We start from the raw sequence: 11882 nt of genomic DNA on the forward strand, positions 1-11882 counted from the left end.
GTCCTTCTGTGTGACGTCTTGCTTCCTTTAATCAAGCGATATGAAATCTTTGACTCGCCACATGTTTCAGCTTCCCTTTCTCACCCAGCATAGACATTGGTAAGAGTCTGTGAGTGTCAAACCACCTCTAGTGCCAACTCCTCTTTAATCAGTTCTGAAACGATGCCACTTTGCTTTGATTAAATATACCTAAATTGTACTCTTTGTGAGCTGGATAATGCTCAATCTTTCCTCCCTTTACTTTCTAAATATCTGTCAGTTCACAATTCTGGCACTTTGATCCACTCAAAGCCTTTAAAACCTTCAGTGGATTATTAATATGTTGGTGACTGCTTTCCATCCCTTTTAAAAGACACCATGAAAAATGGGCACTCTACAGGCAGCTGCTGTTTTTCCTCAAACTCATATCACTTACACACAAATACACACACACACACACACACACACACACACACACATTTAATTTAAGCATTACCCTTACCTCACCATGCAAACAGGAAAGTATGCCAGACTATCATGGAAGACGGAAATCTTTAGAATCAAGCAGGAATGTAAATCTGCCCTTGTTTTGTTCTTCCATGCAAGAATGAAGAATTTCAAATGTTTTCTCCTAACTGTGATGATCCATTTTTGATGATTTTTCACATTTCACCAAAATTCATAAAATAAAGAAAATGGCAGTTGGCCTGGTTTCTGTTTTTATCTCAATGTGTTCAGAACCCTTTTCTTGCTCAAGCTGAGAAATTTTTCAAGTATTCTTAACATGTGTAGAATCGCCGTATGATACACATATTATGCACATTGTAAACCAGCAAGACACCATCTGAAAACTCCATACATCATGAGATGAATATACCATTTGCATTTGGCCTCATATGCTGTCATAATTGTTCCTGGTGAAGTTCAGAGAATAATAGGAACTGTAGTGATTTTACATGCTTTTTCAAAAATATGTTCCATTTAACTCAGTGAGGATTATCCCTAACAAGTGCATTTAGTAGGACAGTTTAAACCTGGCTACAAAACTTCCAACCATTAGAGAAAATGGCTGTCTTTTTAATTTGGGACAAACAATGGATGATTTGACACAACATTTCTACCATGCTAGATGCATCTATTCTGTCTTTTCTCCTGAACTAATTTACGGAGATTAAAAAAATAAAATAAGAAACTGAATAAATAAAAAGATGGAAGACATGGAGGGAAAACAAGGTAGGATTGTAAATGGAGGACAATATTATGCAAAGCCCCTGTAAAATCCAGTAAATGCAGCAGGATGGTGCTGTGATAAAAGTTAGTAGTAATTAATTGTGCAAGTTTGATATCTAGTTGATGGCACATTCTGTACTTAAAACCACAAGTCAAATTCTGTTAGTGAGGATTCCTTGAACTAAGAGTGCATCTTCTTGTTGTGTGCCTTCAAGACATATTTTTATTTATGGTGACCCTAAGGCAACTCTATCATAGGGTTTTCTTGGCAGGTTTCTTCAGAAGGGGTTTGCCATTGAGGCTGTGAGAGTGTGACTTGCCCAGTGGGTTTTTATGCCCGAGCGGAGAATTGAACCATGATCTCCAGAGTGATAGTCCAACACTCACACCACTGCACCACACTGGCTCTCCCGGGAGTGTACCTACACTATAGAAATAATTCAAGTTTGACACTACTTCAAGTAATATAGCTCCATCCTATGGAAACTTGGGAGTTGTACAAGATCCTCAGCCTTCTCTGCCAAAGTGTGCTGGTGTCTTACAAAACTACAGATCACAGGATTCTGTAGGATGGAGCCATGGCAGTTAAAGTGTTGTCAAATAGTACTATTTCTACAGTGTAAATGGATCCTGGGAGTGCTATGCCTTTCCCCACCGCCTTGCTTCCAATCCTTACTGACACAAGGCAGTTCATACAACACAGGCCTCAGACTGGATTAGTACTCTTGGACTTTTGTTCATTTGCCTACTCTCTGATCCTAAACTAGACCAAGCATAACAAAGCAAATAGTTATCTGGAAACTTTACATTATGTGGGCAAACCTTGTGCCACTGTGGTGAAATCTGATTCATAGTGTCTTTACACGTCCTCTGAGAAAGTCTACCTATCACAGTATCTGCTGACATTTGAAAAGGCACAGTTGTTTGGGAACACCCTATGTTAACAATATTTCCAAATGCAAAACCAGAGAAAAATGCTAGATAAGCAAAGGCCATTGTCTCATGGGCTGACTAATGTGGGGGGTTTTGTCCCAGAATCGTCTGTTTATAAACCATGTATAGTTATTATAAAGTTAGCCCAAGATTAGTCCAGCATTGCTTTTGGGACATTGGAACTGACAAAAGAAAAGTATGAGACTTGGTCTCTGAGCAGGTAGCTGTCCACTTGGTTCACCAAGAAAGTATAACACACACACACACACACACACATATACATATTATACACAAACACATGCACACACACATATATAGTGTGTGTGTACACAAATACATATACAGTTTATACATATAAGATGTAAACAGGACTTCAGCTTTCAATTAATAGTGACAGAAGGATCTTTTTATTGGGCTGCGCTGTATTTTTAGCTATAGTATACTTTGAATATGTTTTTTATTCTTTTAAATGTTTTAACTGGGTTGTTTGTTTTTAACTTTTGTATTATATGTTGTTTCAAGTATATTCTGTTTCAACTTATATTGTAAGCCACACTGGGTTCCATCTTGGGAGAAAAGCAGGATATAAATAAAACAAAATGTTCTGTTCAGACATATGACTGAACCAGAAACAGCCGAGGGAATCCATAATGCAGTTTGATACCACTTTAACTTCCACAACTTTATCTTACAGAATCCTGGGATTTATAGATTTGTGAGACAGCAGCACACTTCAGCAGAGAAGGTGAAAGAACTTGTAAATGTACAAATCCCAGGATTCCATAGGATGGAGCAACAGCACTTAAAGTGATGTCAAACTGCATTTTTTCTACAGTGTAGGTGCACCCTTGGTTTTATGACTGCTCCTCCTGCAATTGCTGCAGCTAACAGAGAGTCAGAAGTAGGAGAGCTTCCCTATAACACAGAGCAACCTCAGGAGGAACAGCCATAGAACAGCCTGGATTTGCAGACTCTTTGGGAATGGATGCATTTGTTGGGCCTGGTCTGAACTTAGGCTAACTAAAAGCTAGTAGGAGGCTATTGCAAGCCCACAATGTCCCCAGGCACCCAAGGTCCTCAGATCTCGTAATTAACAGGCTAATTCCTCTCCAGGAACACAAGCCTTCAGCTGATTCAGAAAAGTTTATTCAGTAAGCAGAGTTGATCACAGTACATAGTTGTGAAATTTTTTCCAGTTACACAGTATACAATTCACCCCTTACAAAAGCCTTCATCCTATTTGTCAGTAGTTCAAATAATTCTGTCTTCCCAGGTCTTACCTCTCCTTCTTTCTCCCCTACCAAGCTACATCTTCCTGCAAGAACAAATTTCCTAAGTTGTAGTTCATACTTCCCAACACATCTGCTTTCTGCAAATGATATGCAAGCTTTTTTCCCCCAGCATGGCCAATAGGATAGCATACCCCCATCATCCCACATGAACATACATATATAAGGCATGTCAACAAAGCATGGCAGGACCATGTCTGGACCATGATCCTGACAGAAATCCACTCATTTAATAGAATCTTTTGAGAATGGTTTCTATCAGAAACTGTTTAGGATGAATTGATGAATTGTTGGAAATCCAGATATGGCAGCATTCCTGGCTGCGCTGTTTTAAAGCCCATTAAGCCAAACATACTGAGAAATCCTTCTATGCTGAATGTGTGGTGGTCTATGCATGTCCCTTGCTTCTCAGAAAAGCCATAGCTAAAGCTTGAGTGTGGAGCTGGAACTGCACTTCTCAAAGTGGCTATGGAGTGAAATTGGCTTTGGAGATTTATGACACTAACTCATGTTTATCATGGGTTTTCTTTGTTGACATAGTCCCTCAGTTTATTTTGTCATTACATATGATTTTCCTTACCTATACAGTATATCTTGCATCTTGCATGTTTTGTTTAGTGAATATTCTTTATGGAGTAAAGAGAGCTTAATTTGCTTGTATGGCATATATCTTTGAGGAAATCCCATTGTGGGAGATGAAAGAGGGTTGATCATAAGCAATGGTGGCTCCTATGCAGTGAATCCTTTCTGATTTGTAGTCCAGGTGTTAAAGGAGCTATCCAAACCCAGTTGTACAAGGAGTCGTATACAACTCCTTTAAAGTTCAGACTAAGACCCAGAACAGATTCTCCACTTCACTGGCATGGGAGCCTCAAATTGCCACTGATCATAGAGAATATGTATTCCTTTTAACATCCTAATTGGCCCAAGGGGTCTGGCAATTTAAAGCACAGGAAATGATCTCCCTTTTATACTATGGTCTATTTTCTTTTCTGCCTATAGCCCTTGTAACCGTAACACCAGAGTGGGTGACAACCATGAGTATGGGAAGCAGGAGCATACATAATACTGAAATTGCTTTTTAAAATGTTTTTAAAAACCTAAAGCAGCCAGAAGTCCAGTTTTGGGTGTGAAAAAAGGATGCTTTAATGTTAAACAGTGTATTGAGCCCCAGCAACCTAGTTAAAGGGTAAATCACTGTTCCTAGAGGCTTCCAGGAGAGGCAGTTAATCCTTTCTCCCCAAAATGCAGACGGTTTAGGGGATGGTAAAGGCTTCCAAAACAGCCTCAAGAGCCTCATTTGTCTCCTGGGATCCATCTTGTTCACCTCTGGCCTTTAAAACAGCCTTTGGCAATTCAATAGCTCGTGCATGTTTTTCTGTGGAATGGAAACAACACTTGGGGGAAATCTTGAGCAGTGTTTCTGTGATCCTGGCTGCTGTGTGTGAGAGAAAAAAGATAGGTGGCAACCCTGAAATTGTGCTTCCCAAAGATGAAAAGTGCTGCTCTTCCATGAGAACAGACCTTTTGTTTAGCTCCCATATGTGATGGTGCAGCTCAATGTTAATTACTCAGTAACTCAATTAATTACTCAGTTATTACTCAGTCCAAACAACACAGCACCTAGTTCCAGAATCTGGTGTGAACAGTCCATTGATCCCTTAACAATGAATTTTAAAATTCAGTAGTTACTCTGGATCTTCTCAGAAGACCTGGAGCCCTCTGTTCTGATGCTGGGCTGTGCATCCTGCAGTGTTGCCTGGTCCTGCTGCTGTGAATTATTTTGCTCTGAGGTCAGTGCAAAGCACCCAACTGGGAACCTCATTCTGACCTCATAAGAGAGAAAATTGCTATGGTGGCCACCATGCCAACTGGCACATTGGGACACACATGCAAACAGCTGCCCAGATTGGGACGGAGGGACAAGGTGACAGGAGGAAGTTGGGGCAACTCTGCAACAAAGACCTGAATCCCCTTCCACTGATAATCTGTGAGAGAAGAAAATTGCTTCAGCAGGACATTATGGAGGCACCTATAATGCCACAGAATATTCAAAATAAGGCAAGTATTTTAATATGGGACACGGAAGAACTAGCTTGATACTTGACTGAAAGCCAGAAATACAATTGGCAGAAATCAATTTGAAGCTAGCCCATTCGACCACAATGAGTGAAAAAGAGGCTCTTTCTTTTTTTCAGGATTTGGTGGCAGGAGAGGTAAAATTATGTTCCAAAGTCTGTTGTGACTGTCAGAGGTGACGTGCCCAATATTTTACAAGCCTGCACTGGGAAATGTTATGCTCCTGTGAAACAACAATGATTATTTTTAGGCAGTGTTAAAAGCTCTGTTGAGTTGAGAATCTGGCTAGGAGATTCTAGGAGCTGTATTTTTTAAAAGTAACTTTTCCCATATTTTGGCTAGCAGTCAGGCACAATTCATGATTCATCAAGTCAAATACAACCCCACCATTACTAAGAGCTCATGAAATCATCTACTTTTGCTGTGTGGTTCTTAAATACTGGGCAAGTCTCCATATTAAATATTTTAGAAGGAACTATGGCAAATCCCCTCAAAACACATAGCTTGTTGGATCAGCTTGGCAAACATGTTTTGCAGGAAATAAGTGACATCAAATTCTTTGTAGATAATCTGAGATAAGATAGCATGGCATAAAAGTGGGTAGTTCAATTCAAACTATTGTTGTTTTAGATCTAAAAGATGGATTTAAAGGAGAAAAGACTATGCCATAGTTTAAATGCACAGTGGAAGAGGCTAGGCAATTGTATGAATGCACAGAAAAGGAGGAGAGAGCCAGCATGGCATAGTGGTCTGAATGTTGGACTAGGACTCTGGATACCAGGGTTTGAATCCCCATGCGGCCATGGAAACCCACTGGGTCACCTTGGACTCAGTCTCTGAAGAAGGCAATGGGCCTGTACAGACAGGCCAAAATAAAGCTGCTCTGGGTCACTTTGGAGGTATGCTGTTTAAATTATGCATGCAGCCTAATAGGGCAGAAGTTGCTCCAAAGCCATGCTCTAGGCCTAAGGACTGGAGCACAGCTTTGGTGCAGCTTTTGGCCTCTTAAAATGTATCTGTCATTTAAACAGCATACTTCCAAAGTGATCCGAAGCCGCTTTATTTTGACCTGTCTGTACAGGCCCAATGACAAACCCTCCTCTGATCCAAGCCTTCCAAGAAATATTTATGGTAGCCATAAGTTGGAAATAACTTGAAGGCACACAGCAGCAGCAGCAGCAGCAGCTAGACAATCTTCAAACTTTTAGAAGAGCCATGCTTCCATTTGTACCAAGTAAACTGGTGAGGTGTGTTGGCTTGTGTTCCCCTTCTTCTTGCTCCTTCATCGTTAAAGGTTATTACAGTGAAGCACACAATTTTGTCAATATGTTTTCACAACATTCTGATAATAAACAAAAGGAAGGTATATTACCTCTTGGCCTTCTCTGCACAGTGACTGCATGCAAACACAAATGGCCAGTGTTTTACTGATAACTCTGGTCATCTGTTAGAAGGAAGAATGGAAAGTGCTCTGTACCTGTATTGCTCTAAGTGCAACAAGATACAAGTTGAGTCTCCCTTATCTGAAATGCTTGTGACCATGTGGCACTGTCTCTGCCACCCATGTGGACAATTTTGGATTTTGGAACATTTTGGATTTCAGAATTTCAGATAAAGGAGACTCAGCCTGCAATGATGTCTAACAAAAGCAGAACACATATTTTCAGATGTGATATTATATGTAACATATTTTCTCTTTTTATTACTCATTCACATTTGCGCAATGACAGGGGTTCATCCCCATTAACACAGAGCTCTACCATTCAGTTCGTAGTATTCTCACATTATTCACACATTCAGTTTTGCTGTTTCCTATTGTTGTGGTAGTGCTCCTCTTTCTTGGCTTATTTTGGTTTATTTGTCCTTGTTGTTGTGTATTAGAAATGGTTACTTGTTTGTGTACTTACTTCCCAAACAGAAAGAATTTGAGAAGTTTTTGGAGAATGCAGGACCCCGGCTTGTTGTCATTGACTTTTCTGCAAAATGGTGTGGGCCTTGCAAAATGATTCGCCCTGCATTTCATGTAAGTCTAACATTACCATCACTCTCCCCTTGTCCTGCCAAATTGTTACTGTTGTTAATTGCTGTTGTCAGGTTGACATTGACTTATGGTGAGCCTATGAATGAGAGACCTCCAAGACAGTCATTAATAACCCTGCTAAAATCTTGCAAAGTCAGGGCTGTGGCTTGATTGATAGAGTCAATCAGGCTATCTTTCAGTCTTCCTCTTTTCTAGAAGAAAAATGGAAATCCATTGCTGCTTTCACATTACTAACACTAACTAACTATGTTGTTACTTTAAAGGAGCTGTCCAAGATGCTGAATCTAAGTTGCTTCAGCTCCTTGAATAGCTTTTTTAAAGATAAGACCTGGAGCAGATGGTTCCTTACACCACCGGCATGGAAGACACTAGCTGGCAAGGAACTAAGGCTGTGAAACAATACAGAGAGAGGCATCTCCTTCACATGCCTGATTCTGAGTTTAGACGAAAGAGCAGCAAATTGATAACTCTTTTCTTTGTTGTTGTTAACGGCCATCAGGTCAATTTTGATTTATGGCAACCTTATGAATAAGAGACATCCAAGTTACCCTATCATCATCAGCCCTGCTCAGGTATGCAAACCTGATCAATTTTCCTCTTTTCCTACTACCTTGCAATCATTTCCTTTCTAGTATGTCATGTGTTCTCATAATATGGCCAAAGTACAACAATCTCTGTGTACTAGGGAGAGTTCAGGTTTCATTTGTTCTAGAACCCATTTATTTATCTGTTTGGCAGTGTGGGATATCCACAGAATACGATCCACAGAATACTGTTATTACTATTGTACTTTTATTGATAAAGATGGGAAGAGGTTACGAAAGGTGTACAAACTAAGTAAAGAAAAAAATCACATAAGAGGAAAATAAATAAACAAGAGAACAGTGCAGAAAAATAATAATAATAATAAAGAGCAGAAAGTCCTCTCAGATACAGAAGAAGAAGAAAATGAATTATCATCCACAAATGAGGAAGAGGACCATAGTGAATCCGGGCAAAAAAGTGACACTAAGAACACAGAAGAAGAAGACTCAGCCTCATAGGATTAATAAAGTAACTAGGCTCAAATTGAAAAATTTGTTAAATATATTTTCTTGGAATGTTAAGAGAATAAATTCTGTTTACAGAAGGAAAAATGATCTTTTATTATTTTGAAAAGAAAAAAACTGTTATGTTTACAAGAAATTAAGATCAAAAAGAAAAATGCAATATATCTAGAAAAAAAAACCTCCAAACTAGGACAAAATTTTCACTCTCTGAATGAAAAAAACAACAACAAGGCATTGTTCTATATATAAATCAGAAGTTAACAGGGAAAGAAAAAATTAAAGCTAATTAAATCTATAGTGTATATATAAATCTATAGCGTTAAATAAATAAAGAATAATAATAATAATAATAATGACATTAAAGGTTACACATTCCACTCACAACAACATCACTCCTTTTCTAGAATCAATATTTTATTATTTCCACGCTTTCAACACCAAAAATAAAAGAAATGTCGATCTTATCCAAAATTGATTCTGACCATAATCCAATTTTATTGGTGTTAGAAGATGGTACGAAACAATTTCACTGGAAACTGAATAGTAAACAGTTAGCAAATGATTATTTTGTTCAAACTATGAAAAAAAAACCTTTTGTTTGCAGAGAATAGGAAAGAGGACTCACAAATGAATTCAGAGAAACAGAATGGTTTCCAATAGGCAAAGGAGTCAGGCAGGGCTGCATTCTGTCACCGTACTTGTTCAATTTATATGCAGAAAACATTATAAAGAAAACAGAGCTAGAATCAGAAGGAAGAGGAGTGAAGATAGGAGGAAGGAATATCAACAGTTTAAGGTACATGGATGACACCATAATAATGACAGAAGGCATTACAGACTTGGAACGGTTACTAAGAAAGGTCAAAGATGAAATGGCACAGGCAGATTAATGCTGAACGTAATGAAAACAAAAATAATGACCACTGAAGAAATAGATAAATTCAATCTAAACAATGGGGAAATCAAAAATGTCCATATTTAGGATCCAAAATTGATTGGAAAGAGTATCTATGAAAGAACTAGGAAAGCTACTGAAAGGTAAAAATATACAACTGAGCACTAAAGTTAGAATCATCCACGTATAGTTGTGAGAGCTGGACAGTAAAGGAAGCAAACAGAAGGAAAATCAACTGATTTGAAATGTAGTGCTGGAAAAGAGTGCTTAGGATACCGTGGACAGCCAAAAAGACAAACAGATGGGTCTGGGAACAGATAAAGCCAGAGGTGTCATTAGAAGCCGAAATGATTAAATTGAGACTGATGTACTTTGGCCATATAATGAGAAGACATGGATCACTGGAAAAGATAATAGTGCTAGGAATGGTAGAGGGGAGAGGAAGGAGAGGAAGACCGGATGCCAGATAAATGGACTCAATCATTTACACAGGCATGGGCTTGCAGGAACTAAGCAGAAAAGTGGAAGATGGGGTTTTTGGAGGTGTCTCATCCACAGGGTCGCCATTAGTTGAAGTCGACTTGAGGGCAGTTAACAACAAAGTAATAGTAGTAGAAGAAGTATTAATAATAATGGTGGTTATGATGGTGGTGACAGTAATGATTCCCAAACATTTAAAAAAAAAATCTGACAGAAACATCTTTCACTCATGCTATGGATCACTGGTAGAATAGACCTTCTTCTCCCCATGCCTCTGATGCCCTGAAGAGTAGATAGCAGGGTGTTACGGTAGCGGCAAGAGTGTCACAATCATGACTAAGTAGCAATTGTGAATACAGAACAGACATGCAAATCACCTCCTCTCAACCAACAGTATATATACCCTACTCTCTTCCTTTCCAGCATTCTCTCAAGATGCCGGCCACAGCTGCTGGAGAAATGTCAGCAATAAACTCTTCTAGAACGTGGCCCCATAGCCCGAATAACCCACAAAAACTATGCTCATACATTATACCTAAAACAAGTTGCCCCATCTAGCTATTTAACTATTACTGACAACAGGTCCTGCAGGGGACAAACAGCATTCTTTTGCAACCCTACTTGGAGATCTCTGGTATTCCTTGATGATCTACCATCTATTTGGAGGGAGAGCAAATTACTAATGCATCCTGCTAAAGATCACAACAATGGGCTTTTAGCACTTAGAGTGAGAGGAGTTTTGGATTTATTTTCTTTTAATGGATCAAAGTGTAAGTCCCAAGGGTGATTTTGTGGAAAGATTTTAAAGGTAACAAAGGAAGTATGTTCATGAGACAAAGTATAGATCACCTGCCCTTTTCTAGCTATATGCTGAACAAATACCAACAGCTTTGTTCACTCCAATCATGCCTATTCCTACTTGATGACAGGTGAAGCCCAGTATAAACACCAGTAATACTTTACTGCAGAACCTAATACAATTACATTTTTGAACTGTAACTCCCAAATCCACCCTGTTGCCTAACAGTTCTCCTACTATACTGAAGGGAAGGGCCATTTTCAGCTCCAGTCACTTGGTGACCTACGACGATCACCTGGCAGAGTGCAAAAGTGGCATTTTAGGCCTTTTGTTAGGGTTGTCGTTGTTGTTGTACACCTTCAAGTCATTTCCAACTTATGGCAACCCATCACATGATTTTCTCAGCAAGAGGGGTTTTGCCATGCCCTTACCCTTGGGCTAAGAAAATGTGACTTGCCCAAAGTCATGCAGTGGGTTTTCATGCCCGACTGGGGACTCAGACCCTGGACTACTACAGGTTCTCTATTTCAGGGTGCCTTCTTTTAAAAAAATAGGTCCCCTGAAGTCAGTTAAGGCCAAAAATGGTGAGGATGGGCAAAATTGAAAAATAGTAATGGGGAAATTCAGTGAGACTTTAGGGGCATTCAAGATCCCTCAAAGAGAGTAGAACTAAGGATGCTTGTGATATTGCTGTGTCTCTTGAAGCAGCCTCATTGATTATGTTCTGCTGCTTTCCTTCATAAAACACAGGTTATAATTCTATATTGGCTTGGTGGTGAATAAACCTCCCCTAAACATAACACAGGCCAGCGATTAAAAAACCTTTCCCATTATAGCTGTTTTTAATGCATTTTTATCTGCTGAATCCAAAAAACACAATAAAAATGTCATACCACACATAGTTCTTTCACAAATTTGATATTTTTCAATTTTTACTCATCTTTAAGTACAGGCGCTGATGTTCCAGTGCAGTTTCTTTTAGTGCTATTGAATGGATTTTTGTGTTTCATATCAGCAAATTAAAGTGTTTTTGAAAGTCTATTATAAAACGTTACTTCCTTTCTTACTCTTTGCAGGATAATTCTTTGCGGTATCATTTCATTCAGTC

General features: G+C 39.0%; 1 protein-coding gene across 1 annotated transcript in view; it reads left to right on the forward strand.

Moving 5' to 3' along the window:
• Positions 1–5596: 5596 nt before the first annotated feature.
• TXN (thioredoxin) overlaps positions 5597–11882 on the forward strand; it is a 23882-nt gene continuing 17596 nt past the window's right edge. The window contains exons 1-2 of the mRNA XM_042447671.1: positions 5597–5647; positions 7429–7533. Coding sequence (XP_042303605.1) covers positions 5597–5647; positions 7429–7533 — 156 coding nt within the window. The remainder of the gene's footprint in view (positions 5648–7428; positions 7534–11882) is intronic.

The sequence above is a fragment of the Sceloporus undulatus genome, chromosome 2, assembly GCF_019175285.1.
Source record: "Sceloporus undulatus isolate JIND9_A2432 ecotype Alabama chromosome 2, SceUnd_v1.1, whole genome shotgun sequence".
NCBI lineage: Eukaryota > Metazoa > Chordata > Lepidosauria > Squamata > Phrynosomatidae > Sceloporus > Sceloporus undulatus.